The sequence below is a fragment of the Enhydra lutris genome, unplaced genomic scaffold (assembly GCF_002288905.1).
Source record: "Enhydra lutris kenyoni isolate GAN:26980312 unplaced genomic scaffold, ASM228890v2 scaffoldscaffold12, whole genome shotgun sequence".
Taxonomy (NCBI): domain Eukaryota; kingdom Metazoa; phylum Chordata; class Mammalia; order Carnivora; family Mustelidae; genus Enhydra; species Enhydra lutris.
This window is the reverse complement of record NW_019154096.1, coordinates 30,576,982-30,604,590: the sequence shown is the minus strand read 5'-3', so window position 1 is coordinate 30,604,590 and position 27,609 is coordinate 30,576,982. Positions and strand designations below refer to the sequence as shown.

At 43.8% G+C, this 27,609-nt stretch overlaps 1 protein-coding gene across 17 annotated transcripts in view; it reads left to right on the top strand.

Annotated features, from left to right (window-relative positions):
* LOC111144685 (potassium calcium-activated channel subfamily M alpha 1) overlaps window positions 1–27,609 on the top strand; it is a 726,020-nt gene that overhangs the window by 405,806 nt on the left and 292,605 nt on the right. For all 17 annotated transcript variants that reach the window (XM_022499102.1, XM_022499098.1, XM_022499101.1 and 14 more), the window contains 2 exons: window positions 18,461–18,554; window positions 19,396–19,507. In XM_022499102.1, coding sequence (XP_022354810.1) covers window positions 18,461–18,554; window positions 19,396–19,507 — 206 coding nt within the window. The remainder of the gene's footprint in view (window positions 1–18,460; window positions 18,555–19,395; window positions 19,508–27,609) is intronic.

Here is a 27,609-nt window from a genome sequence, read left to right as displayed (position 1 = left end):
TTTCGGGAAGAGGTTTGAATAACTCGTTTGTTTCCAGGGCGAGTTGATTTTCTTGTTTATTCTTTAAACAGCTAGAGAAAGGTGGAGGTTGCAGACTCATCGCGAACCCAGCCACCTGCAGGTAATCACAGTGTTAGGTTAACAGCAGTGCCCCATCTTCTGTTTCAGGAAGGACTGAAGTGGTTCTTCCCGGGTTTTTATTTGCGGGGCTTCAGTTCCAGGAGATTTTATTCTTTGCACATTTCTCCAATTTTCTTTTGTTCCCAGTAGAGGAAGCTTCTCAGAAAGATAAAGCAGTGGACCTGCTACTTGTGAAGTCTTTGGCATTCTAAGGATCCATCTTTACTGCCTCATTTTGGTCTTGATTCTATTTTCAGTAGAATTGCCACAAACTAGCAGTATTTTAGTCGGTGGAGTAGATGGCTACCGTTGGGTGATTTGGGCGTGCTGCAGTGACCCCTATACTCCAGAATATCTCTCTTTCTTACTTGCAACTTATCTGAAAATCTGCAATTATAAATTCATTCTTGAAGACTTTTTAGTTGTCTTTTAGCAAAATCTCAGTAATTTTTAGTATTGCCTCGTACCTTAACTAAGCAGGTATCAGCCACTGGCTCCTCAGTAAAGCAAGCACTGAGCTCTGGGAAGGGAAAGAGGTGGAAAAACCAAGGTAAAGAGTAGCTTCGTCCGGAACCAGCTTCATGTTATGTGGTCACTATAACATCAGTAGTAGCATTACTCAAGGCACTTGTCACCTGACATCTGCTTGTCCCCTGACATCCGCTTACCTGAGGAGAGTGACAGCTTGTCACCTGACATCTGCTTACCTGAGGAGAACTGTAGGTGAATTCTAGGAACTTCCTTATCACATTACTGACCTACATTTATTGACAGTTTGTTCTGTCTTGAGAGATTGTCTCTGATAATTTGTAAAGTTAATAAATGACATCTCTGCCTCAATTAGCATTCCTCTGAGAAGGAAGGACGGTAGTGAATACTGATTGGTATTTCTAGTCTACCCTATGCCTTTTTTGTGTCTTTTTGGATTGAACATAGTACTACTCCTGTAACAGGTGCCAAATAAACACTTTTTAAAGAAATCTATTTGTATATCTTTTTTGATCCTCTTAATCACCACTAACCTGACCCCCAACTAAAGTAAAACCAAGCAGGCAAAGTAACTCATTATTTTTTTCTTATAAGTTTATTTCGAAATAATTTAAGATTCTCAAAAAGTTACAGAAACAATATAGAGTTTCTGTGTGCCCTTCCTCCAACCATACTATCGTATGTCACATTAGCCATAGCACATTATTAAAACCAGGAGATCGATGGGACCACAACACAGTACTCAGGTATGGACATTTTTTAGGTCTTTGCCCATTTTTAGAGGAAGTTTTTTTTCTGTACTGTTTGAGGGCATTTATCATTTGGATTTTTCTTTTTCCCTTCCCCGTCAGAAGACTGATATCTTCCATCGGCACAAAGAAAACTCCCTTGTGAGAAGCTAAATTTTTAAAAAGAAAAATAAATGGAAAAATATACACCAAAATTTTTACAAAGTCACACTGAACGAATTTTTAAAAATGGCATTAATTTCGGAACAACTTAGACTGAGGTTTGAAATCAACTAAAAGCCAACTGTTATTCCGTAAACCACTTGTAAATACAGTATGTGTGGGTTTTTTTTTTTTTTAATCATCTGTTTTCTTTTTTTAGCCTCTCCAAATATCAGCATCCTTGATGCTTGGATGGTTCTGTTGATCAAACTGTAAACTTGCTACCTACTGAAAAGTTACTCTCACTTCGACACGCTCCTCTCAAATCTTACACAGATGCACACAGGCATCCTTATTCTTGGCAGAAGCACAGGCTTTGAAAGAGCAAGGGGAAGCAGATCTACTAACTGAGTTGCTGGGAAAGGCATCAGGGACATGGACAGGCAGTCTTAGCTCTCGCAAATTTCCAGTCAGTTTCTGTCTGATAAATGTCAGGAGAGTAACTGCAGGGAGCTGAAGAGGTCCTCATGCCGCTCTTTGGAGGTCTGCGTGTCTGTGTTTTTTCACCTACTAGGGCAGCCGTAGGGAGGGAACGGCTTTCGTTGGGTATCCATCTTTTTCCCCAGTCAGGAGAGAAAAGGAGAGGCATTAGGTAGCTGGGAAACACTCACCCTCTTCCCAGACAAGACATACCTACTCTTTCCTCCATTCTTCAGAGGCAGCGGCCACCTAGGTGGGACCTTTTATTTTAGCTTTAGTTAAGACCTATCACACTCTCCTTTGGAATCATTCCCTGCGGCAGCGGCTCCCCCACAAAGATGTCTTCCTGCTGAGCTGCCTGTTTCCTTGAGTGTCTGCTAATTACGCGCAGCAGTCACTGTAGACAGTACCAGTCTGGGCTTCTGCCATGATTTCAGCTCATCATGTTTTCTTCCTTTCAAGTCCCAAGTGCAAAGGGCTCTTGTCTCTCCCCCCCCCCCCCCAGGTCAGCATTTGTCCTCTGCTCCTGGCTTCCACCCAGAATGTACTTAGAACAAACGAGAACCCGCCAAAGAAGTATGATCACATGGTCACAGCAATACGCAAACAAATCTTTCCTGTCCCTGCCTCGTCAGCAGAGTTCCCACCACATTTGTCCTTGAAACTTGGGCTTAGTGACCACCACACTTAATAACTTTTAAAGGGAAACACGTTCTCACAAAGGGCCCTCTCCCTCTTGCACCTTTCAAAATTCATGTTCTCAGCAGCTCTCAAGGATCTGAGGAAATCCAAGTCTCTAAAGAAAACTTGTGGAAGCCCAGATGCACATAGGGTTTGATTGGATATTCAGGAGGTAGTGCAGTATGATGCTTGCTGATAACTGCTAACCAAGGTCTTTAGACAGTGAGCGGAGAGGGTGGAGGCAGAGAAGGTGTTAGCTGTAACTCTTGGACGTGCCTAGGTGCGTTCACATGTAATTTGTCATTGTTGGCAAGTGGCTAGTACGTACGGGTGCCCTCCCTCCATTAAAGGTACTGGAGTTTGTCCACCGTGTAGAGATTCTAAGTATAATTTAGAGACTGCTCTCCAAAAAGCAGAGAGAACGGCTTCTAAATAGAGGAGGTCCTTTCCAAAGAGGAAGAGACGCATGCTCTGTGACGCAAAGACGCTTACAATGGGGAGTACTGGGGTGAGAGAAGCAGCCACGTGCTTAGGTGGCTGCTGGAGCCAGACGGTGGGTAATCGCTTTCCCTAGTAGGGGGTCCTGGCAGCATCCGGCCCTGAAGAAGGGGTGTTTTCCAGGATCTTAGGATACTTTGTGGCACAAGGACAGTTTTTTTTTTTTTTTAAAGATTTTATTTATTTATTTGACAGAGAGAAATCACAAGTAGTCAGAGAGGCAGGCATAGAGAGAGGAGGAAGCAGGCTCCCTGCTGAGCAGAAAGCCCGATGTGGGGCTTGAACCCAGGACCTGGGATCATGACCTGAGCCGAAGGCAGCGGCCCAACCCACTGAGCCACCCAGGCGCCCCCACAAGGACAGTTTTTATCTTATTATCTGCATCGGTGACTTTTTTCCCTTTGGAATTTAATTTGACTAATTAACCTCTTTGCTTCCACCTGCTCCTGCTTCTGATTCCTTCTCCATAATGTTACCGGAGTTAACTTCCTACAAGATAATGGCCTTATTCTCCTGCATTCAAACTTCTGTCAACTCCCTGTTTCCAATAGGATAAAACTAGACATGCTGCCACCAAGATACCTCAGTCTCTGTCCGACCCTGTTTCTTGGCGACCCTACAGTCTACTTAGGCTCTGGTCATATGGAGCCCCCTCCCTCCATTCCCAGAATGCACTGTGTGCTCTGATGCCTCCAGGTTTCTGCCCATGTTTATCCCTCTGCTTCAGTATCCTGCCTTCTGTCCCTGACAGATTGTACTCATCACTTATAACCTACCTCAAAAGTTAAGCAGTGGCCACCTTTTCTGGAGCCCTTTGTTTCTCATCTGTATTTGACTATTTATGATTGGAATAGATCAAATGACACAGCATTTTCCATGTGCCAGCCACTAACAAAACAATTAACATTTACTAACTCATTTATTCCTCTCAACAATCTGCCTAGAGTTACCTACTACCTACATGAGGAGTCTGAGGTCCAGAGAGATGAAGTAACATCCTTAAGGTCCTGTGGTAGGATTTTGAAGCAAGGCACTGTTGCATATATGCTTCCAGAAATTAAAGTCTGGGTAGACTCCTCTACTAAATGGAAAATGACTGAAGGACAGGAACCATGTTTGGTTGAATTTTATGTCCCCCAAACTAGCATAGTGCCTGTCGCAAAAGAACCTCAGAGGAATTTATTGAATGAATGTACATACAGACTGTTAACAGTTTTATTCCAAACTATAACCGCTTTGAAAAAATGTCATTCAACTTAAGCTTTTCGGTTTTTCATCAGAAGAAATGAGTGGTGACCAAGTGGAAATAGCTGTATCTTGAGGCATGCGGAGGCTGGGACAGGGAGCGGCCCCGTGCTCCTTTCTTACCCTTGTCTTCCACCCGTTGTCTTAGTGGACGGTCATCTCTCAGAGAACATGTGAGGCTGAGATTACATCCTGCTCCTTCACACGGAGTCTGTGTCCCCCCCTCGGGGCTGTGATCACGCCTGCAGGGGAGAAGGCTGAGCTCCGGGAGCCCATTTTAAGAGGAGCGCCCTTTCCTCCCATTATTTCTGATCAGAACCAGGAGAAAGAAGAAATTGTGAGTGAGGGCTAGACCATACCATCCTTTGCATTGTGTTCAGTGTGTCAAAGATCACAAGAGGCAAAGGAGGAGGAGAAAAGAAAGCAGATGTGAAGCAGGCAGTTCACAGGAAGGCAGTTCTCAGAGACCCCATGTGGCCTTGACCTCAGAGGGGCACTAGATGGGCTCCTGCTGAATCAGTACTATTTTTAAAAAAAACTTTTTTTTCCCTCATCAGTCGATTTTGATAAAAACACTTTGGGGGGGGGGGGGGGGGGGGGTCTCACCTTGACTGAGGTTTTGTGGAATGGTCAAGGTACATGTTGATGAACTTACTTCTGACCTGCCATGCATGCTGGGATGAAGAAAAGATGGCACCCCTTGGGAGTGGGTTTAAATTCAGGGTCATAAATCTAGCCTTCCTGGGGCGGTAGTTGCCTAGGGTTACCTACTCTGCCCTGCCCCAAGCTTTTATGATCGCGTTGGGTTGCTTCATCTGCCATGTTACACCTCGGGAGTCACTGTGAGTTCTGTAACCAACGTGTTAAGGATGTTGGCACTTAACTGTCTCTTATTTATCTGACCAGCTCAGCTCTGCTTGTATAATGAACTGTAACCACAGGAAATCATGGTGTGTATCTTTATGTAACGGATGCCTTGCTTCTCCTGAATTTTCAAAACATCTTAAAAATCATGGTTGATGTTAAAGACTCTAATGAGGTTATTTATTGAAGCAACGTACATTATGACAAGAAATGCATTCGAAAAGGATGGCCAGGGAAACCATCTCATCTGCGTGACGACCAGTTCTGTCCTCACCTTCCCTCCTCCGTCCCCCCCTCCCCGCCCCTGTCCCCTAGGCTGCCTCTTCACGCGTGTAATGCCAGTGCTCTGTACAGTGTTCTGTTTAGAGTGGTTTGAACATTTTTCTGCCCGTGTCTTTCATTGCTGAAGTAACTCACCTCTCTCATATCGACTCTTACCCAGGAGCCGCACTGCAGACTCTTTGATGTAGGTCTCTTCTGCATGGCAGCTAAGGCCGAGCTGTGGTCTCACTGCATGCTGCAACTCATCCTTCCGGTTGTTGCCTCCAGGTTAACCAGACCCTTTCCCTGCACTGCCCACGCATGCTGGCAGCTTCCCGGCCACCACGCCCCCCCGCCCCTCCGAGGCCCGGACCTGAATGTCATGAGCACTGGGCGCATGTGTGGGATTGAAGCAGCAAGCGTTCGAGTACACTGAAGCGCTGGGTTTTAGGGTTTTCTTTGGACACCTTCGTGGGCCCCCAATTTATTGTGATGCCACAAAGGCCACCCTGTCCCTTGAAAACTCAAGACTGAAGCCATGGGAAAGAGAGAAATAAACCTCCTGTTTTTAGATGTATTCTGAGCAAAGGCTAACCGTGTGGGATTTAGAAGCAAGGGTCGGTTTTCCAAGTAATTAACCACTTACCTGATTGATCAGTCCTGCAAATTCCCAGCTTTGCATGGATGTGCTCTAAATGGCCAGTTATTATGGTGCCTTATAACATCTTTCTGAACACTCTTACCTAGTTTGGTTTTGTTTAGAGCTAATGAGATTAATAAGTATCTAAATATGTGTATTTAAATTAAAAAAAAAAAACAAAACAAAAATTCTTGGGCTAAATGTCCTGAGAAATACAATCACTGGCTTTTGTCTTAGTTTATTGTGCAAACAGGAGTGTCACTAATTCAACTTTAAAAGATGTCAAACGGTAGTCCAATGAAGGAATACCATACTCATCGAAACATGTTGGCATTGCATTCCATGTTAACTCATTAGTAATTGTGATCATTTTTTCTCATTGAGATCTATTTTTGCCTTAGGGTTGACTAATGATTCCCTTTAAAACTGCTTTTCTTTTTTTTTTTTTTAACATGTTTTTTTTTTCCTCCTCTTTTTTTCCCCCATCTGTTTTATTTTCAAAATAAACTTTTATAAAAAATAATTGTTAGGATCTTTTTTTTGAACTGGATTTTTGTTATTTCACATAAATAGATGCTTTACATTTTATACATACCTCGACTGTCATTTGAGAACGATGACAGGTGGGCATGACCAAACTCTGATAATCCTATAGCAGGAATGAGAATTCCTAGAGAATTCTTAGTGGAACCAGCTTGCTAGAGCCTCTTAGATTAAAGCTCTGCACTAAGAAGTCATAGTGACACAGAACTGTAAGCTTCATATCTTATGTTTTATTTTTCCTCATGAATCCTGATTTCCTCCTATCCAGGGGCTCAGTAGATTGAGGTTCTTTCCACAATGTTTTTTCCCTTATTCTGTTAAACATATCCTATTTGCCCTACAGAAATAGACTTTGCTTAGAATTTCATAACATGTTCTTTTGGTAACTGGAACAAAGGCCCTTTGAATGGAAGCATTTCCCTTTTTGAAAGGAGCTTAGATGGAATTACAGTGTAGACCTATGCGGAGCAGGTGATCCTGACCAGCACGAGAACATGCTCTCACTTTGCCAGAGCTTTCCTTCATCTGGGGGTTTGGTGAAGGAAACTGATTCTCCTCTTTGGGGTTCTTCAGTAAAGGGATCACTCCTTTTTCTCAGAAAAACACAGTGCTTCCAGATAAAATGAAAGGCTTTCTGAAACCCAACATAGAGGAGGGTTAAATGGATCCATTTATGGAGACAAAGGAGAGAATCATAAGACTTCAGCTTCCTGGGGGCATCCTGGATCTCTCACAGAACTTTTATTTTTACAATGAGGGGAAATCGACTCTAGAGAAAACCAGAGATATGGCAATAGCGTTAAAAAGGAGAACACAGAAGGCAGCAAGGAAAAAGAAACTTTACCCCGATGGGCACACCGCTCTTGATATTACTTTCTGAATGTGGATCCAGAAGTCAGGTAGACCCCATTAATATGATGGAGCTATTATTTCTGAGATATGAGCAGGACAGTTTTGATCAGTGGTTTCCAGTGCTAACCAGAAGTAAATGGGAAAGAAAACATGAAGGAAAAGAAATGTTCTTGGAGGTAAGAAGTTATTTCCATGAGGTGAAGAGGAAATCAGAGGAGTGTGTACTTGAAGATATAATCATATATAATCATAGGGCTTAACAAGCCATTGCCATTATCTGTGTTAATGATGACAACTTGTCTCTAAAGGTAACTCGTCACCTCTGATTTTCTGCAGTAGTGTTAGTACCCACTGCCCAGGTCACTTTATGGCATTCCTAAGGCGTGATGCCTGCTTTGGACTCAGCAGACTCATGACTTCTGATCAGCAACATCTCAGACTCTCCTTTTTGGCTGTGAGGCTGCTGGGCTCCCAACAAAACTCCTAAATAGGAATACTTACAAAACGTCCACGCCTCAGCTGTCAGCCAAAGACAGAGCGAAGACACGGCTATTTTCTTGTGTAATATAAAGGTATAATTGTTTTCTATGCCAGATGTCAGAAGAACGTGTACCAGATCTTTCTCGGTGTCTTCTTAAAAAAAAAAAACCAAAAACAAAATTCAACCAAAAAGGAAAGAAAAAAACAAAACAAAACCAACCTCAGGATGTCAGAAACAAAACTATCATAATTATCCTTTAGTATCACATATACATTCACGTGTAGCTTTTAACAAATGCCAGTGTCCTGGTGGTGAGTATATATGTTATGGGACGGTGTTTTCTATTCTTCAAAGTGAAGCAGAGCAGGTAAATGGAACCACTATTTCCTTACATAATTATTATTTCCCTAGTGCTCTCGAGCCTCCCCAAATCGGTACCAGGCAGGTCTCCAACACTGGCGTTCTTTGTCATTGAAGCTCTTCAGAGGAGACCACCGAGGAGATGTGTGCCCGTTCTACTTGGATCCAGATGTGGCTGGAAGATAGCAAGACTGAAACTATAGCAGATCTAGGTCTCTTCGGCTGCTCGCAGGAAATTGGAGTTCCATGAAAGGAACAGGAGAAGGATCTCCCTGCAGCCTCCTTAGCCGCATCTGATTAAGCTGTCAGTCTGGGACCCAGAGCAGGCTGGGCTTGGCTGTGTAGATTCGGTAGTTTTGGCTTTCCCACTCTAAATCCTTGCAGGTAGACTTATAACAAGGAGGCATTGCCAAGGTTAGGCTTTCAAGTGGGTCAGGGTTACATTAAAGCCAGGGAGGTGGACAGGGGTGGGAGCATAGGGCATAAGCTAAGTAGGAGACTGGTAGGATGACCAGCAAATACCCTGAAGAATCCAAGACAGACATCAGGAGAAGAAGATTCAGACAGGAGGATTTTGAAGTCTGTGCCCAAAAACAGCTCAAAGAGGTCCCAAGGTGATTTGAAAGACTATTATAATGTGGCAATCCCAACCCACCTACTCAACCGTAGGGGCCCCTACCATTCGCTATGCAATTATGGGACCTTCATAGTTTATTTAGGAAGACTTGAGTCCGAAGGGCCTTGAAACTGTGCCCCTAGGCTGCTTCCTCCTGGTTGTTCTCTCCTTAAGAAATGGTGACACCAGACTATTGCCCTCCCCTCCCCCCAGCGCTTAGGAGCTGACTAGTGGTTATTACTGGCAAGAGATGATTGTCTATGGGCCTCTCGGCACATGTGGCAACATTTAATATCCAGTAGTGTTAGGATGGATCCTCTTGTCTTGCTTTTTCAGGTCTACATTTTTGTAGATATGAGAGTAGTTTGGCTCCAGGCGTCAGGGCTACTGCAGACCCCCCTCCCCATCTGTCCCCCGACTCCTGCCAGGCAATGTGTCTGGGTTCCCTGCTCTTCATTCAGACCTGGAACTTCTTCTTTCTTCTCCCCATTTCTAATCACTTCACACTTCACCCAAGCAATCCTATTTTGTGGATGGCCCCAGAGTGAGGCTGGGGTTGGATAGAGGTCATACACTTGTGCTGGAAGGCTGTGGGTATGAGCCCATGTGTGTGCATGTGTCCCCACCCACACATCTCACTGACCCTGCCCCTGAAGAATTCTCAGTCTGTTTTGTAGTACTTGTGTGTGTATGTGTGTGTGTTTTTGAATCATCCCATCCATCTACTAAATAAACAAGAGTTTATTGAGGAAGAGATGGCTTGAGTCGATGGAGGTAGAGAAATAAGAGTAAGCAGCAGTTGGTCATGGGTTCTCAGACAGTTCAGTGAGAACCAACGCAGCACTCATTTGGCAAGACTCTGTTTCATGTAGTAGCTTAACTCTGATTTATTACATAAAAGTTGCTGGCAAATATGAACACTAATTCCAGTCTGATAACAACTGTGATTGAAATAATTGTGGTCTGTAGACAAATTGGAGAAAACAAGCATTAGTGGGTAGGTTGTCTTGGACATCATTCCAAGAGTCCAACAGTGAAGAAATACATGATCTTATGTATGTAGAATTGGAAGAGATCTTTAGGAGACAGACGACTGGCTGCTTCCCCTGCCTCTCCTCCAGATTCACGGTAAGCCAACCAGGCAAATGAAACTCTCTCTTCTGCTAAAGACCTGGGGAAAAAAAAATACACAACCTCTTGTGGCCACTCATTAAAGTGACTCATGGCTTTCTCTGTCAGGAAATCTTGGTTAATTATTTAATATTTATGAGACTATGTGGCTGCCTTCATGGAAATATAATTTCCCTGGTGTTCCTTCTTTAATATTACCCAAATGTAATGCTCTAATATATAGAATGACACCAGATGTTAGCTCCCTGCACAACCTATTGGGCATTTGAATTATATTACAGCACCCGATAAGGAAGCAATAAAGCAGGTACAAATGGAAAATTAAGTGCAAAATAATTGATTCTATCAGTTTTTGTTCATTTGGATGATTGCCTTTTTTGGCATTTTTCTACAAACAGTCCTTATTTATCACTATTGTTATTACCTTAGTTTTAAAAATAACAATCACCTATTCAGCACTTAGTCTTTCCTCATTATCTGATTTCATTCTTGAAACAGGCTTTGAGGTTTGTATTCTTATCTCCAGTTTGCAGATGAGAAAATCAAGGTGTGGAATTCAGATTGTTTGCCTACAGTTATACAGCTAATAACGATAGAGCTGGAATTTTAACTCTTCCATCGAATTACAAAACGACCTAACTTATCCGTTCTCGAGGTCAACTTCTCAACTCCATCAGAGAAAACTGAGGTGTCTTGAGGGTCATCCATCTTTAAACAGCCAAGTAACTAAGAGTTATGTTCTCCACAAGCAGAGGAACTTACCCTCAGCAGATGGGGTCAGGCTCCACGATGCCACTACCCCTCAGGGGCCCTGGAAGCACTTCTGGGGATTTGTAATGTCCCGTGGTGCCCACATTTTGCTTTTGATTTACTTTTTTGGGTGCCTAAATGGATAAAATGATAAGGAGTGAAGATGAGAAAAAGACCCTAGGCTCAGATAGCATCTTGAAACCTTGTGAGAAAATTTAGAGGAACTCTGTCAGAAAGTGACAGCGATTTCACCATCTGAGTTTCATGAAAACAGATTATCAGTGTTTCACTGAGAAATCCAGTGTGTAAGGAGCTGACGTATTTTGTTCTCTTCACCGGCGATCTATGTAATTTTGTCTCCTTGACGAATGTTTAATTATTAGGGCAATTATTCAGGTAGGTACCCTGAGCCATACAACTGCTCTGAAGTCTACCACTATCATTGTTCCAGGATTCTCCATAACAGTCCGAGCTCAAGAAGGCAGAGCATATGGGATCCCAGAGCAGTAAGGGTTTATATACCACCTTTTCATTTGTTCCAATTCATTTCACCATGACCCTAATGAGGCATATATTTGTGGGTATTGGCTCACATCTCGTCAACTGAGTGGAGGCATAATTGGAAGCCTGATGTTGTCAGAAAGATTAATAGACCTATTGATACAAACCCATAACTTGAAGATTTCCCAACAAAGCCATTTAACCAACTGGCTTGGGATCAAGTAACAAAAAGCATTTTCTGTTCACATTAGAACCATAGCAAGGTCTAAAACAAGTGTTTTAAGATTTAGAAAAGGCTCCTTTTGAGGTCATTGTCGTTCGTATTGATTAGTAACTGAACACAAACTCCCCCATCAACAATAATAACATCGTAGAAGATATCTACTCAGATAATATGGGATAAAGTCAAAATAATGGTCCGCAGGAGAAGCTGACTTCTGTTTGGTAAAAGAGATAGAGCCTACACAAGTTATTGAATATATGCTCCACTCAGTGTAAACACTAAAAGCACTAATGTTGGAAAGATAAGCTCTTAAGTACGTAACTCTGACAAGGTAGTTAAAATGGGGGCACTAACGAAAGCTAAAGCGTAGAAAGCTTTCAGCTTGGATCCATTCGAGACCTGGAGTGCTGTCTAGGTTAGAAGACAAACGTTCTACATAAAGATTATTACTTTCTCAGTGGTTAATTACTATCTTGTCATTTGCACTAAATCCATTATTGCTATTAACTTAGAAGGTATTTTTCTGAGATCTAAAATTATGTGAGTAATAATAATACCAATAACTTGGAGTATATTGCAAAGAATTGCCTCCCCTTAAAAATATTTTGCTCTCCTAGTATTCTGATCAGCTAGGGGCTTTTATTTCTATTTTGTAGGCACTTGTCTTATCCAGTATATCCAGACGTTATTAGAAAAACATCCAATCGTTTAGATTTTTTCCCTCTCGGTTGCAGATAAGTTCCATAGTCTCCATGACTATATGATGTTATCATTTTTCTTTACTTCAGTTGATTAGAATGGGATGCAAAACTTTACAGTCTATTCCGTAATTAGAAGTGTTCAAAGTGTCGAAACATTGTCCATTACTATATCCATTCTTGCTCTTTTAGAATAAGAGAGGATAAAGAGAAAATTAGGGCATTTTGAGGGTCATCCACCTTTAAGCAGATGGATAACTAGGAGAGGAACTTACTTCAGCAGATGGGGTCATGCTCCATGATGCCACTAGTTCCTCAGAGGGCCCCGGAAGCACTCCTGGGGGTTAGTAATGTCCCGTATGACCGTCTTTACAGAGCAGGGTTAGACACAAGTTGGACAGGTCAGCTCCCTCTGAATTTTCCCAGACCACTCGGCAAACACGTTAAATTTTCCTGGGGCAGTTTCACCTCCTCTATAAATCAGTCCACCCTCATTGTTTTTGAAAAAGCCCCATGCCAGTGTCTATACATAGTAGATGCTGTATCTTATGTTTCTTTTACCTCTCCAAGGATGTTGCAGTTCTTCTGGAGAAGAAGTCTCCCTTTTGGTGCGGCAGAAAGTCTGTTCAGTCTCGGCCTGAACCATTCCACTTAGCTACATGATTTTGTGTGGGTTTCTGAGACTCTGCTTCTCAGAAGTCTGCAAAACGGGGATTACAACAAACGCTCTGCTTTATTTTGCCAGGTTGTAAGGACCAAATGCAATAGTACGTGCAAGCTCTATACAATTACCAGGTGGTATTATATTGGATTAGAGGAGAATCAACATTATAAGTTCAGAATTCCTCGCTCCTAATGCTATAGGGATTCAGAGATGGGGGGAGGTCAGTGAGGGCACGAGTAATTTACTGAGCTCTCTCTGCCTTTCGGTTGGCTTTGAAGGTTGCCTGAGGTTTGAACACAAAGAGGGGTGAGCATTTGAAGAGGCCACAGCAAAAGCATGAAATTTAGAATTAGGAATGTGTGGGTCACATTCATGAGATAAGGAAGGTCCCAGCTCATAGTAGCAAAGGACTCGGCGAGGAGCAGATGGTAGAAAATAAAATAGGACATGTAGTGAGGTTGGGTTTCAGAGGTTCATCACAGCCAGGGTTAGAGCTGATGTCTGAGGCAGGAGGGAGCCATGATGGCAGATGAATGACATCTTTTAATTAAATTAATCTGACAACATTGCAGAGGTGAGACTAGGAGAAGAGTCTGGAATCATTAAACTTACTGTATTGATTCATGTCTGTGGTGCTGTGGACCTGCACTCTGGTGGTCTGTAATCCTGGTGGGAATTGAGAAGGCTCCGTCCAATTTAAAAAGGGACTAGCCACAAGAGCGAGGAGAATTCAAATGTTGGAAATTATTTCACAAAGTGCTATCTTGTTCCTCAGTTAAGTCCCTTCCCTCTCCTGTGGTTATTTATTAAATCATCTCAGATATGTGCTGCTGTTGATGTCCTTAAACTGCTTAACATTTTGTGATCTCTTATAAATGATGGTCTCCGTAACCTCTCCCCATCTATACTTCATTTTTCCTTTTAATGTTAAACTAAAAAATGTGCTCCTCAGGCACTCTGTTAATTAGAATCTCGTTGGTGAAGCTCGCATAGTGGTGTGGTAATTACTTTTCTGTATCATCTTAATTTTCCCCCCCTTGTTCCCACCTGAAAGTAAAAATACCTGTTCAACCTCTTGATCTCGGCAATTAGTTAAGTGGTATGCAGCTGGTTATCTGGGGGTGGGCTCAAATGTTTAATCATCTCTGTTCAGGTCTGAATGGGAATCTTCTCGAGTAGCAAGACCTGTTATTAGTGTGTAGTTGCAAGAAAGTTCATCTGAAACAGTGGTTCTCAAAGTTTGGTCCCCAGACAAGCAGCGGTATCTGGGAAACTGTTAGAAATGTAAATTCCCAGGGGTCCTCCCCAGCCCTACTAAATCAGAAACTCTGGAAGGGACCTGTCGGTGTTTTCATAAGCCTTCCAGGTACATGCTAAAGTTTGAGAACCACTGTCCTAGAGAAATATCTTCACTAGGTTTAGTAGCCAGACCCAGGGAGTCAGGAAAACAGACTTTCAGGTAACACCAGGGGAGTTTAGAGGCTGAGAAGAGAGGGCATTTAATACCCTTTTGGGGATGATGCAGGTATCCAGAGGATACCAACTGCTGGAAGTGAGATTTTTTTCCTCCTTAGTGCCTGCCCCTTGAAAGAAAACCTGGCTAGCCATTGCTTGCCCTGGGCTTTGGAGAGACAAGGTCTTAAGTCAGTTCCAAGAAGGACTGTTGGCTCTTCCCACTCAAGGGTCTTCACTGGATATTATATTGTTAAATAGATGAAGAAGGAGATATGTTTGCCATTCTGGATGAGTCTCCTTTTCCTCTATAGACAACTAAATGATACAGATATGTTTACTGGATGGCCAAGAGGAAATAAGATGACTCTCCTACACTCAACATTTAAACCATACGCAGCTCTTGATCGAGGTTCTTTTGAAGGTGTCCCAGTCATAGAGTCCTGGTGAAAACACTAACCTTGCCTAAGGTTTTAGTATCACCTTTGACCCATGGACTGTGGGAGTCGAAGAATGAGGAGTCCATCAGCTTACCAAATAACTTGTGTCTTCTCATTGGAAAGTCATTAGTTTAACCAGGAACAATTTAGGGAAAGTCCATTTACTACTACAAGGATCAGAACCAGTATCCCTATTTCAGTTTTTAAAACTCCACTTTTTTTTTTTTTTTTCTATTGGCAACATATATCCACACACAGCCTATTCTGACGTGGGCATGCCTCGTAGCAATGGCAATCCAAATTTAAGTGTGTACTTTGGAGTCACCATTTTTTGTGTTAAAAAAAAGGGGGGGGATTTCTTTTCTATCTCTTGAAATTTCTGTGTATCCAGACAAGGAACTCTAGTGTACACAAGAAGGAAGAGGAGTTTGTATTTCATTTTCTATCCTACAATGAGCATTAATCATTAAGATAATAACCTCTTTGGGAGGAAAATAAATTCTGGCTAATATGGCCAGCCGTTTTATTGTTGAATTATATATTTTCTTTTTATAAGATCGGTGAACTTCTCTGTGGGTTGTTTCCATTCAGGGAATGAAATGATGGGGCTTTAGAATCTCTGCTCTGTGGTCTCTGATTGTGTGAGTTTGTGAACTGCAGGCCCTCAGAGGCTTTATCTCAGAGGGGGTCCTGATAAACAGTTCTACTGCCACTTGAGAAAACCAGGCAGGACATTTCTCCTTGGACTCTCGCGGCAAGCGGGAAAGAGCTAAAAGGGATAGAAAACAGATCTCCCCCATCACTCGGGTCCTACCTGGGTCGCAGAGGCTGGGCCTCTTTTATCCCAGAGTTTTCTGCTCTTTGTCTCTTCCATCTCAGCAGAGTATACTGGTGTCATTGGTAGGCTTCAGCCAGAGGACAAGCTGCTCGTACCAGCAGCTTTCATTTTTCAGCCCAAAGTCTAGGACTCAAGGAATACTATGAAACAGTGATTAAATCAGTTCAAACTTTTTGAAAGAAGTACTAAGGAAAAGGTGTGATATGTTTGCAGCACTGTTTTCTGTAAATCAGGGGTGCTGTTGTGGTATATTTTTTTCAACACAGTGTCCTTTAGCAGAAAGCCCTCTCTTGCTGCCTTTGAGTATGGGCAGTATAAGAAGGAACAGTGGAAATGACAGGGAAGAAAAGGATCAATGGAAAGAAGTTGCTACAGCCTGATTCCTTATGCTCTTTTGAACATATGCTTCTGTTTATGCTGAACCAAAATATCCTCAATGGCATTCAGCTAACATCTTTTCCCCCACTATCCCATTCCCCTCCACAGCCTAGCAAATGTTTTACCTATAAGATGCAATTTAAGTTTGCTACCAAATTAACCACAAAGGCCATGGAATTCTTGGAAGCTAGGAAATTCACAGGACCCCCAAATATATCACCAATAACTATTGTGTGGGCAATAGTAAGGCTATTGTTTGACCTTGGTGAAGTGAAAGTGGGTTTTCCAAAAATAGACTTGGGAATCAAGACTTTCTCTCTGTCCCTTTGACTATGACTGCCCATCTTGATGAATATGAATTTAAATGCACATCGAAGTCACTGCTGGTACAAGTAAAAACACGAGTGCAGCATTTACCAACAGAGCTTCCCATCCTCACTCTCTAGATCACTCTCTTACACACACACACATACACACACCATCCATTCTTCAGTAACCCATCATACCAGCGGCTTACGTAGCACAGAGATGCATTGTCTCTTCATCCCTTGGAATCTGTAGTGGATTTCTGGTCAACCTAGTTCATGTATTTCTTGTCATTTTGACTATAGTAGCTAAGAATTCTGACACCTGTGGACCTTGTGGGTCTTGTTTTTGACATGAAACAAAACACTATCCTGGCTTGGGGATTGCAGAAGTGTCTCTTACTAACTCTAGGTCTGGATTTTCCTTTTTTCCTTTAAAGCAATACCCAAGTAGGGGAAGAGGCAAAGAGCAGTGGTTTAGCTTTTGGGCTCCTGACTTCTTCTAGCATAGGATGAAGCAAATTCCATGCTGTCTTCCCTCCCACTTCCCCACCTTAGTGAAAACCTAGGAGCTGTCATTTCCTTTATAAAATAAATGTTTTTCAGCATTTGCTTTTTCTTCAGTCTGCTTAGTTGGTAAATGCAAATGTAGATGCCCCCCACCCCCTGCTTGTCTGGGGGTTTTCCCACCTATTTGTGATGTAGGAGATGACAAAGGGCATGTTTGACTTGTTCTAGAGATGAAGAATGGATAAATCCAGTGCATGTAATATGATTGGAGAGCCCCATAGACCGACCCACCACACCTCTATGTGGGCCCTGCATTCCCATACTGCACAGATTCCTGCCTGTTGAACAACCAAGCATTGTCCTCGCAGAAGTACAACTATACTAACTGGTATTGTGTATAGCGATTTCCAAAGTGGTGGTACTCTGAAATCCTCCATCCTGCACTTCTCAGGCTAGTGCCCTCCTGGCAAAAAGGTCCACGTTGCTTTCCTTCCAGGGAAAGTATTTTGCTTCTCCCCGTACTCCCTCCCCTTTCTCTCACCTCACCTTCTTTATGTTTCTGGCCCGGAGTGGTACCATTTGCTTACTGATAACAGTCTACTATGAATTTTCATTCACAGCTTTGATGCTTGTGAGGTGCTTATGAGGCTTTCCTGCTTCCCACCCAACCCCAAACTTGGGACTTTTCACACACTGATCCTCTGATCAGTTTGATGCGGGAAAGCACACGGAAGCCATGTACCAGTTTGTATAGTAGTACCTTTTTGAACTGTCTACTCTTGAACAAAGCAGGGTGTGCTGGGGGTTCGCATTGGCTGCTTGACCCACACAAAGCCAATTAACTTGCATGCCAAAAAAAAAAAAAAAAATTAACCCTTAGAGTACTGCTTCAACATTTTGGTTTAATGGTCTTGAACTTAGCAGTTGGGCAGTGCTTCTTTCTCCAGATCAGAGCGCTATACATCAAGTCCATACTTAGTTTAGCCAGATCGTCAACCAGGATCCTCTTCTCCACAGCTTTCCTGAGATGCTCCTGGGTCCTTTATTATTCATCAGCCGATGGCTTTCAAGAGGTCTCAAACACAGCCGCTGTGTTTAACTGAAAATGGGTTCTACTTCCAATGTGCTAGAGGGTGTGAGGGACTATTTGGAGATTTGGTATGTGTCCTCTGAAAGAAAGAAGTCAGTTCTTTAAGGGTTAATGTGAAATTAAGGAATTTGATGGTCTCTCCTGCTTGTCCTTCCTCCAAGGTGTCTGCATGATCCTTTTAAGATTTTTAGCTCAACTGTTGAATGAAAATAAACATAATTTACATATATATAAATATATAATTACAAAAACAAATAAAAGAACAAAAGACTGAATGGTTGAATGGAAAGACCCCTTGGCCATGCTTGCTTGATTATCACAGAGGGTAGAAAGACCAAATATTTTAGTCAATGAAGATTCATTTTGTCCTCTACCCCGAGCTCCAGTACTACGCAGTATGTGTAAGACGTGATGATATTTTTCATTTACCTCTTGCTTTTTTCTTCTTCCTGTCTAATAGCCCAATAGAATCCTGCCAGAATTTCTACAAAGATTTCACATTACAGATCGACATGGCTTTCAACGTGTTCTTCCTTCTCTACTTTGGCCTGCGGGTAAGTCTGATCCCCACAACTCTGTCACCATGGGGCGGCTTGTACTCAGGGGCCGTGCCCCGCTGGCCTCCGCTCTTGCAGAGATGAAGCCCGGTGTTTCCAGGGGGGGACAACAGAACCCATGTTCTGATTTTCAGTGTCTGAGAGAGCTTTTTCCTTAACTTCACGTTTTCAGAAGTACATGTTAAAATCTTATTCCAAGGAGGAGAAACAGGGATTGACGTAGCTAATATGTCTCTCCTAGCTGAATGTGTCTCATCTCTCTAAATACAAACGTATTGTTGTCTTAAATGGAAGAAAAAAGAAACTTCTCTTAAAATTATGTTCATCGGGGCTCACTTAGCTGAATCCTGAGGGAACAGCTGTGAGGCTTGAATTGAGGCAGGAGATCGGTAGCATTCAGGGGCTTGGAGGATTTGTAGTAGAGCCATCTATGAGGGGAGCTGTACAGAATGTGTATTATGGAGATTTTGTGTACACGTGTGTGCACATATGTGTGTGCATGGATGAGTACATACATGCTTTACTTAGAGTTCTGTTTCCATTAGAGTCTAGTGAAGGTGAGACCATTCAGACTTTCCTATAATGCTGTTGAAAACCACAGGAAAACTGATTGCCTAATATTTCTCCAAGGTTAACAGAATCTACATTCACTCTCTAGAAAACACCGTATAACCGAATTCTCAGACAGAAATAGCCTGTGATTGGTATAGCTATGAGAAGGACGGAACATCTCCCTCCAGGCCCCGGTGAAAACCCAAAACATAGCCTTTGGCAAAAGCATATACTTAGAATGCCAGCGTCGTGCCTCTCATATTTTTCTCCATTTCTGTCTCCCCAGTTTATTGCAGCCAACGATAAGCTGTGGTTCTGGCTGGAAGTGAACTCTGTGGTAGATTTCTTCACGGTCCCCCCAGTGTTTGTGTCTGTGTACTTAAACAGAAGTTGGCTTGGTAAGTTGACCTCTCTTCCCTTCTTCCCTCTGGTTTCCGAGCTGTGGTGGATCAGAGGTTGGGGCCATCCCCACAGAAGGAAAGTTTTGTATATTCATGTGCACGACTCTTGAAGTTATGGGAGTTGGTGGTGACATTTATCTTTGGAACACTCACCCCGGAAGATGGGCCCAGTTAGGGCTTCAGGAAAGGCAATTTTATCATAGTGGAAACCTCGTGGTCACACTGTCCCAGTCAGGACCTCTGCCTCTGTGGGTCAGTCATTTTCATTCATCGTGTAGTTAGGACTGAACACAGAAGCCCATGGAGACGAGGCCACCTTTCCAGAAGCTGCTTCAGGTGCCTAGAAGGCCTGCCTGCCAAACTTAGCTTCTCTCTGCTTCTTAGTTTTATGTAGAGTGGGTCCTGCCTGGTTTATTTATGGCTGTGAGTTCCTCTGTGGGGCAGGGTAGCGTCAAGCGTCCTGAGCCACCCTCTCCTTGAAGGAGATGGAGCCCCTTTCCTGTGGTAAAAGATGAGTTTTGCTGGTGCTCTGTTCACATCTCATTTGCTGTATCTGCTCGGCAGGTTACTTCCTGTTGGTTCCTGGCAGGTCACTTCCTGCCTCAGGATTAGGATGCTTGGATGGGAGAAGGAACTAGCTCAAACGATGTCATGGCAGCTAGAGGCAGAGAGAGTTCAGCTTCGAGCTTCTCTTGGTTGCCCTGAATAATTCTCTCGTAGTGTTCCTGCTACTGCGGGTCTATAGGGGAAAAAGGGAGGCTGAAATGAGATCCAGCGGACTGTTTCTGGGTTCCTTCCATCTTTGTCTTTAGAAATTTTTTGTCTGGATTTTTTTTCAACGTAATATATATATATTTTATATATATATATAAATAATTGTGTGTGTATATATATATTATATATATATATATTATTGTAGTCAGCATAAACATTTAAAGATGTATGAAGAAAGTAGCAATCATATCTTCCCCCTGCACCCATCCCTACCTTCTCCCTGGGATGTTCAGTGTTAACAGACTTCCATCTTTCCTTCCTGTCCCTTTGTCCCAGACACGGATGCACATAGACGTGTTGGAGAGAGGTGGTGGTCTTCGTCCAAATAAGCATGTCCATCCCTTTACCCTGCAGTTTGGTTTTCTCACAAATTAATAAATGATGGGTGTCCCTTCAGCTCTCTAATAATTCATTTTATTAGAGTCACACAAAATTCTACAAATTGGTGTATCACGGTTCATGACGCCATAACCCTAAGGATGGACCACCTGATTTTTTTTTCCTTTTTGTGCTATAAACAGTAGTTTCATAAACATCCTCATGCACATATCTGTGATAGTTCTTTTTCTCTAGATGGTTCCCGGTTCCTGGAAGAGGAATTACTGGATCAAAGAATGCATACATTTTAGTTTGTACAGATATTGATGGCTCATTTTTCAAAAATGTTGTGCCAAGATCTGCTTCCACTAGCAATATGTTTTTGATGTCCTTGCTAGCTCTGTGAATTTATTACATGCCTAGTGTCAAGTATTTAAAAAAAGAAGCACCCTTTCTGTATGATGTATGCAGTAATCACGTATGCACATATCGGTGTGTATCTGTGTGGGTATCCCATAAGGATTCTATTTTCTACTAGTTTTCTCATTAGAATTCTATTCACTCGCTCAGTGGAAAAGTTTGCCTCCTTGATTTGAGGCGTGCTTGCTTAGGCTGGGTTTTCCAGCCGTCATGATGGGACCGTCAGAGCCACTCACAAATCAGAGAAGCGTCCTGACAGTGAGCTGAATGTGTCCTGATGCTGAGGGTCCCAGCTACCGCAGCTTGGCTCTTAACTGGCTTTGTGACCTGGGGAGCTCACTTTCCTTCGTTCAGCCTGTTGTTTTTGGCTATAAAATAGCGGGTTTAGACGATTTGATTTCTCAGGTACTTTCAGCTCAGAATGCCTCTAAGACTCTTGCATTGTTCATGGGAAGTTTGGGATCTAGGTTGTGGGGAAGGACTGGGAAGTGAGTGAAATCAAATCATCCACATTTCTGAGTCAAAATTATGTATGGGCTGCTAAACAGGGCTCGTCCTAGACCCTGCTGTTGCAAAGAGTAGACACATAAGCATGTGCACCCACGTGCGTGCCCACACCCCGAAAAAGGACAGACAGACAAGAAAAAGGACAGGGGAAGAGGAAGAAGAGAGTAAGAGAGAGGGAGGGAGGGAAGAAAGGAAGAAGGAAGGAAGGAAGGGAATCTGCCTTTTCTTCCTGCCTGTGTTCTGAGTACTGGTGCCTTACAACAACCAGTTTGCTCTTCTGGACCCTCAGTTTTCCCTTCTGAAAAATGGGAAGTTTGGACTTAAAGTTCCTTCCAGTCCTCACACTATGTGAATTGGAATTTTACATCAGGCTCCATTCTCTCTTGGTCCCTTGTGGCCCTAAATATTAAAGAGGCCCCTTCAGGTCTGGGTGGAGATACCCCTCTTGCGCAGCCAGCAGCTCTCGCCCTGGATAAGGGTGTGGAGCTGAGTCTCCTTGGGAGACTAAAAACGTCTTTGTGTGAAGAGAACTTGGATGTTAAAAATTCACGACTTTTTGTGAATATGATTTAATCCTGATTTTTGGAGTTGCATTCTTGTCTAGTGAAAATCCACCAGAGTGAATAGGAAAAGGAGAAGAAAAAGGAAAAGGAGGAAAAATGAGATACACTCTTGTATCCACCGTGGTTGCTCTTCAAAAAATATGCTCCGAAATGTGCTTCAATTTGTTGATTAATTGAACAGTATTTATTAAGCACTTACTATGCGACGGGCACTTTTCCAGATGATTAAGAAACAACAGTGAATAATGGGGCGCCTGGGTGGCTCAGTCGGTTGAGATCCAACTCTTGATTTTGGTTCAGGTCATGATCTCGGGATCGTAGGATCAAGCCCTGTGTTGGGCTCCACATTGGGGGTAGAGCCTGCTTAAGAGTCTCTCTCCCCCTGACCCCCACTAAAAAAAAGAAACAGCAGTGAGTACAATAGGCAACATCCTACCCTGTGACATTGCAGTGGGGGAAGAACAGGGGAAAAAATGAACCTAATAAATAAGCAAATTATATAGTACATTAGGAAGCATAAGTGTGTTGAAACTGACAACAGACCAACAAAGTTCTGGACTATGAAATAACAACAACAACAACAACAGGAAATAACCTTTCTCCTCTTATAGGAGAAAGCACCTTCAGTGAAATACTTGTGGTTCTTTAGTAGCTGAACCCCTTGGGTGAGATCCACAACTGGGCAGCCTGTCATGAAATAGAATTCAGTATAAAAATCTACCTAGGAGGCTCCCGTGTCTGATTTAATACATGGGTTATTACATCATGAAACAATTATTGTGCTGATGAGCTGCCAGAGATAAAATGAACATTCCCACAAGGCATGGCGTATAAAGCAGAAGGAATAATCCCATTAAGTGGGGGCATTTCAGGAAGTGCTCCCCTCCTTCTGGAAGATGAAAAGGTGCTGCCTTTACTGGCAGAGGTTTGGGGTAAGATGAAGAAGCCGCCGTCTGTCTCTTCTCTCCACACCCCTGCTGAGCCTTGCGTGGCTGGAACCGTGTGGGTGCAAAACCGGATGAGTGCCATGACCCCCACCCTTATCTTCCCCAGGGCATATCACCCGCCACACTTGATTTCTTATCATCATATAGGGTTGCATATTATATAGCATCGTATTCATGTTCTTTATTGCATGTGTTATCTTAGTGCATCTGGCGGCGTAGTACCAATAATGGCTAATTCCAGTTCTCCTATGTGCTGGGTGCTCTGATGAGCCCCTCACACACATGAACTCCCTTAATTCTCAGAGCAAATCTGTGAGCTGGGAATTCTTTCCCCCCATTGTGCCAGTAAGGAAACAGGCTCAGAGGCGTCCGTTCCTGTCCTAGGTCACATAGCCTAGGAGTGGCGGGAGGTGGTGGTTTGCCCGAGATTTGGTCCGACTTTTTGTCCATATTCACGCTGCTCTTCTGCCTCTGTCCTCACCCTTAAAAGACTGGGGGTTTTGAGTAACACCTGGGTTGGGTGACTGAGCAGGTTTTGCTCATTTCTGCTGGCACCTCTCCATCTCTCCTTACTCAGAGAGCTTCACTTCAGGCAGGCAGGGAGGGGAAGAGATCTTAAGAACACACATCCTCATGCCTCCCTCTCTCCTTCCCACTTCTCCTTGCCCACCTCCAGTTTCTTTCTTTCTTTCTTTCTTTTTTTTTTAAGATTTTATTTATTTATTTGACACGGAGAGAGATCACAAGTAGGCAGAGAGGCAGAGAACAAGGAAGAAGCAAGCTCCCTGCTGAGCAGAGATCCTGATGCGGGGCTCGATCTCAGTATCCTGAGATCATGACCTGAGCCGAAGGCAGAGGCTTAACCCACTGAGCCACCCAGGCACCCTGCCCACCTCCAGTTTCTAGAGTTGCTGCTAGGACCCAGGAAACACAGAGAGCTTGTGTGTGTCTCCTGAGTCCCAGGGTACCTAACCACCTTGGGGATCAGATCTGCTCTGAGAGAGAGGGAGAGACTCGGGGCTTCCACACATGGGGTCAGTAGAGCAGAATGGGTCAAGCCAAGCTTGGGGTTACTGTCTCGATTCACATCTGGGCTTGACCAGTGGGTCTCTCTGAGCCAGGTTGTTTTGCTGGTCTTAAACTCCATCTTCCACCCGTCCAATGAAGGGGAGGTAATAAGAGTAATTCTCCGTAGGGCTGCTGAGGGGATGCAGGGAGGCAGAGTCAGTGAAGGAACCCTGCCCGTAGGACGCGCTTCAGGACCATCCCAGGCTTGTCTTTCTAACCTACCTATCATATTTTAAAGTAGCGAGGAAGAAAACAAACCAGAACGGAACCAAAAATAAGGCAGTGGGATGTGAGGACATCCACGTTGGCAGGCGGCAAGTCGGTGCTTATTTTAATTCCTGTTCCCACACGCCAGCTTATTCATTTTTGTTTCTCTCACAGAATCCTTACCCTACCTAACTAAAATAAATGTACCTTGAAATGAGAGATGTATTTTATTCTGAGACTAGAATAACACGCTCTGGGGAGAACTCCTCTGTCTGTCTCCTTCTTTGGGGAACTGTATCCCCGAGGTGGGTCAACGGGCTGTGCCTCCTTTGTGTATTTATTTATGTGGTTTCGCTGAGGGTCATTTTGTGTGGTTAAAAGAAGAGAGTAGAGAAAAAAATAACCACACGCTTACTGGCCACTCCTCACCAGCTTTAATTGAGCACCTACTGTGTGCTCAGCACTGAGATGAAGGGAGCCTGTCTGGCCACCCTCTTTCCTGGTCTTGCTATGATTTCCACCATCATCTCTCTTCTCTGACTCATGAAATCAGGGGATGGTAAGGAGCCACAGACCTTGAACCCAGGGTGGAAAAACTGTAAACTATAAACCTACCTGCTCTTCTAGCCCATGTTAGACGTCAGTGCCTTCGGCAAACGGTACTACAAAGTAGAAAATGCTCCTAAAAAATAGAAAATGAGTTAGTGCCCAGCCACAGGGCAATTAAAATGACTGAAGACATCTGCTTATAAATATATGTCAGGCACAGTTCCTTTGTGTGTCAAAAGATGATAAAAACAGGTCTGTAAAAAAAAAAAAAAGAAGAAGAAGAAGGAAAAGTACAGGTCTTTAAAAACAGCAATAACAACAAGAAAGGGACAAACGTAGTTCCTGTTTGAGACTGAGGTTTGAATCTAGATTTGGAACCAAAATAAACACGCATGGAGCAACAGCAGGTAACACTGCCCGCTGTATAATTAAGTACCAAATTGCCAGGTACAGGCTGTCAGGGCCTTAGGAGTTCACAGGACAAAGAGCTTATGTGGGTGGAGGAACGTGAGGAGGCTTCGGTGAGATGCTGGCGCAGCCCATGGTGGGCGCAGCGGCTGGAGCCTGGGCCGGAGCCGGGGCCGTGCGCATTCCTCGGGGGAGGGGAGCCCAGCCTAACCTGTGTGAAGGACAGCGGGTGCCCACCAATGATAACGCCATCCTAAATGAGAAAGCGCCCTTCCTTGTTCCAGGCATCAGCCCTACAACCCTACAGGATGGATCTATTCATTTCCTCTCGCTGCGGTGACACGAGTGTCCCCAATTGCAGTGCCTTAACACGACGCAAGTTTATTTCTTACGCTTGTGTAGGCTAGAGATCGGCATAGGTCTCTCTGGGCGCAGGGGTAAGTGTGTTCAGGGCTGTGCTCCTTTCTGGAAGCTCGGAGGAAGGAGGTCCATTTCCTTGCCTTTCTCAGCTTCCAAGGCCACCCACATTCCTCGGTATTGTTTCTCCCTGATCGAGCTGTCCGTCATTACCTTCCTCAGACTCTTCCTCCAGTCTCCCCCTTCTACTTCCAAGGACCTTTGTGATTATGTTGGGGTCCCACCTGGATAATCTAAGACCATCTCCCCATATGAAGGTCAGCAGAGGAGCAACCTTAATTTGCTGCTTGTGTTGCCTTTTGCCATGTAAATTACCATATTCCCAGGTTCTGAGGATTATCATGAATTTTGGGGGGGGGGTAATTATTATTAATATTCCCATTTCACCAACGTGGAAACTGAGGCCCAAAGGAGTTAAGTAACTTGCCCCAAATCATAGAGCCCGTGGTTCTTCTCAGTCTTCTGGAGTCCAAACCCTCTGGCAGGCCTTCTGAGCCCTCTGCACCCTTGCCTCGTACTTTTCCGGCGTGTTATGAAAGGAGACCCTTGGGGAAGTCTCGCTAGAGCCTGGGACCTTCCCTACTCCTCACTTCCATGTAATGGTTTTATTTTTCTTCTTTTCCTGGGACCGGGAAAATTACTAGGCAGACATGCCTGCTCTCCAGCCTTCACCCATTTGTTCTGGGCACCACTTCCTTTCCTTAGAATTCATGCTTTCTTGCTTTTTTTTATTTTAAAGAGTGGAGAGAAACCAGAATTTCAGAATGCCCACTGAGGTGACAAGTTGTGACGTGTGTCACCGTTTTCCTAGGGAAGGCAGCGTGTGGAGCCACAACAAGGCTTTCCTTTGCAAGTACTTGGTCGTTGTCTCAGGGCTCAGCTGGGATCTCAGGAGGCCTTCTGTTGCCCTCTACGTGCAGGGTGGCTGGCCCCAGGGCCACTCCTTTGCTTGAAGAATCCCACAGCAGCTGAGTGAGGTGAATAGCCGGCCTTCTGTGGACTAACCTCTGCATTTGATAAGAATACTCAATGGTGAAAGCCTTCACCTGGTTTCTGTTTCCTGACATGAGGAATTTTCGGTGTATTGAAATTGAAAAAACAAAACAAAGCCAAAAACATAAAAGCAGGATGTGATGTGGCCAGAGAGGGTAGGCAGCACCTGGTGGGCAACTCCAGGCACACAGCCTCCACTCCCAGCCTCCCCTTCCTCTTTTTAAAATTCCTGCCGCCCCCCACCTCCACCAGGCTGCTAGTTGCATCCCCCCTGCAGAGTGTTCCCTCCTGCTCCGTCAGGAGTGAGTGTCTGCCCATCTCCCTCCTTGGCAACCCTCTCCCCATTCAGGCACAGCCCTAACTCCACCTCCCTTGTGAAGTTTTCACATTCTTCCAGTTGGAATGAATTCCCCGACCGACCTTCGTTTCTTTTACTCTTATGATTAGTGCTGTAAGAGCAAAATGATCATCTGTGTCATATTATCAATTAGAATGCAAGGTCCGCGACAGCCTTGTGCAAGGACATTGACCATCTTGGTTTTTTTTTGCTGTGCCTTGGTGCCTAGAACCGTGCCTGGAATGTAATTAATCCTTGTTGAATGAATGAGTGAGTATGTCTTCTCACCAGAATGATAATAATGAACAATTACCGACTGCTTGTGAAAAGCAGACACAGGGCTCAGCATCTCAGAGGCATTATCTGAGTTAACACTCACTGTAGTAAATACGGTTGGTCTGATTTCACAATTTAGGGAGCTGAGGATTGGGAGTTAGGTAACTTTCCCAGGTAGTAAATGTGGATCCAGGACTCAGCCCAGTTCAATCTGATTGTGGAGCCCATGCTTTTAAAACTACGAGTCCAGGGACGCCTGGGTTGCTCAGTGGGTTAAGCCTCTACCTTCGGCTCAGGTCATGATCTCAGGGTCCT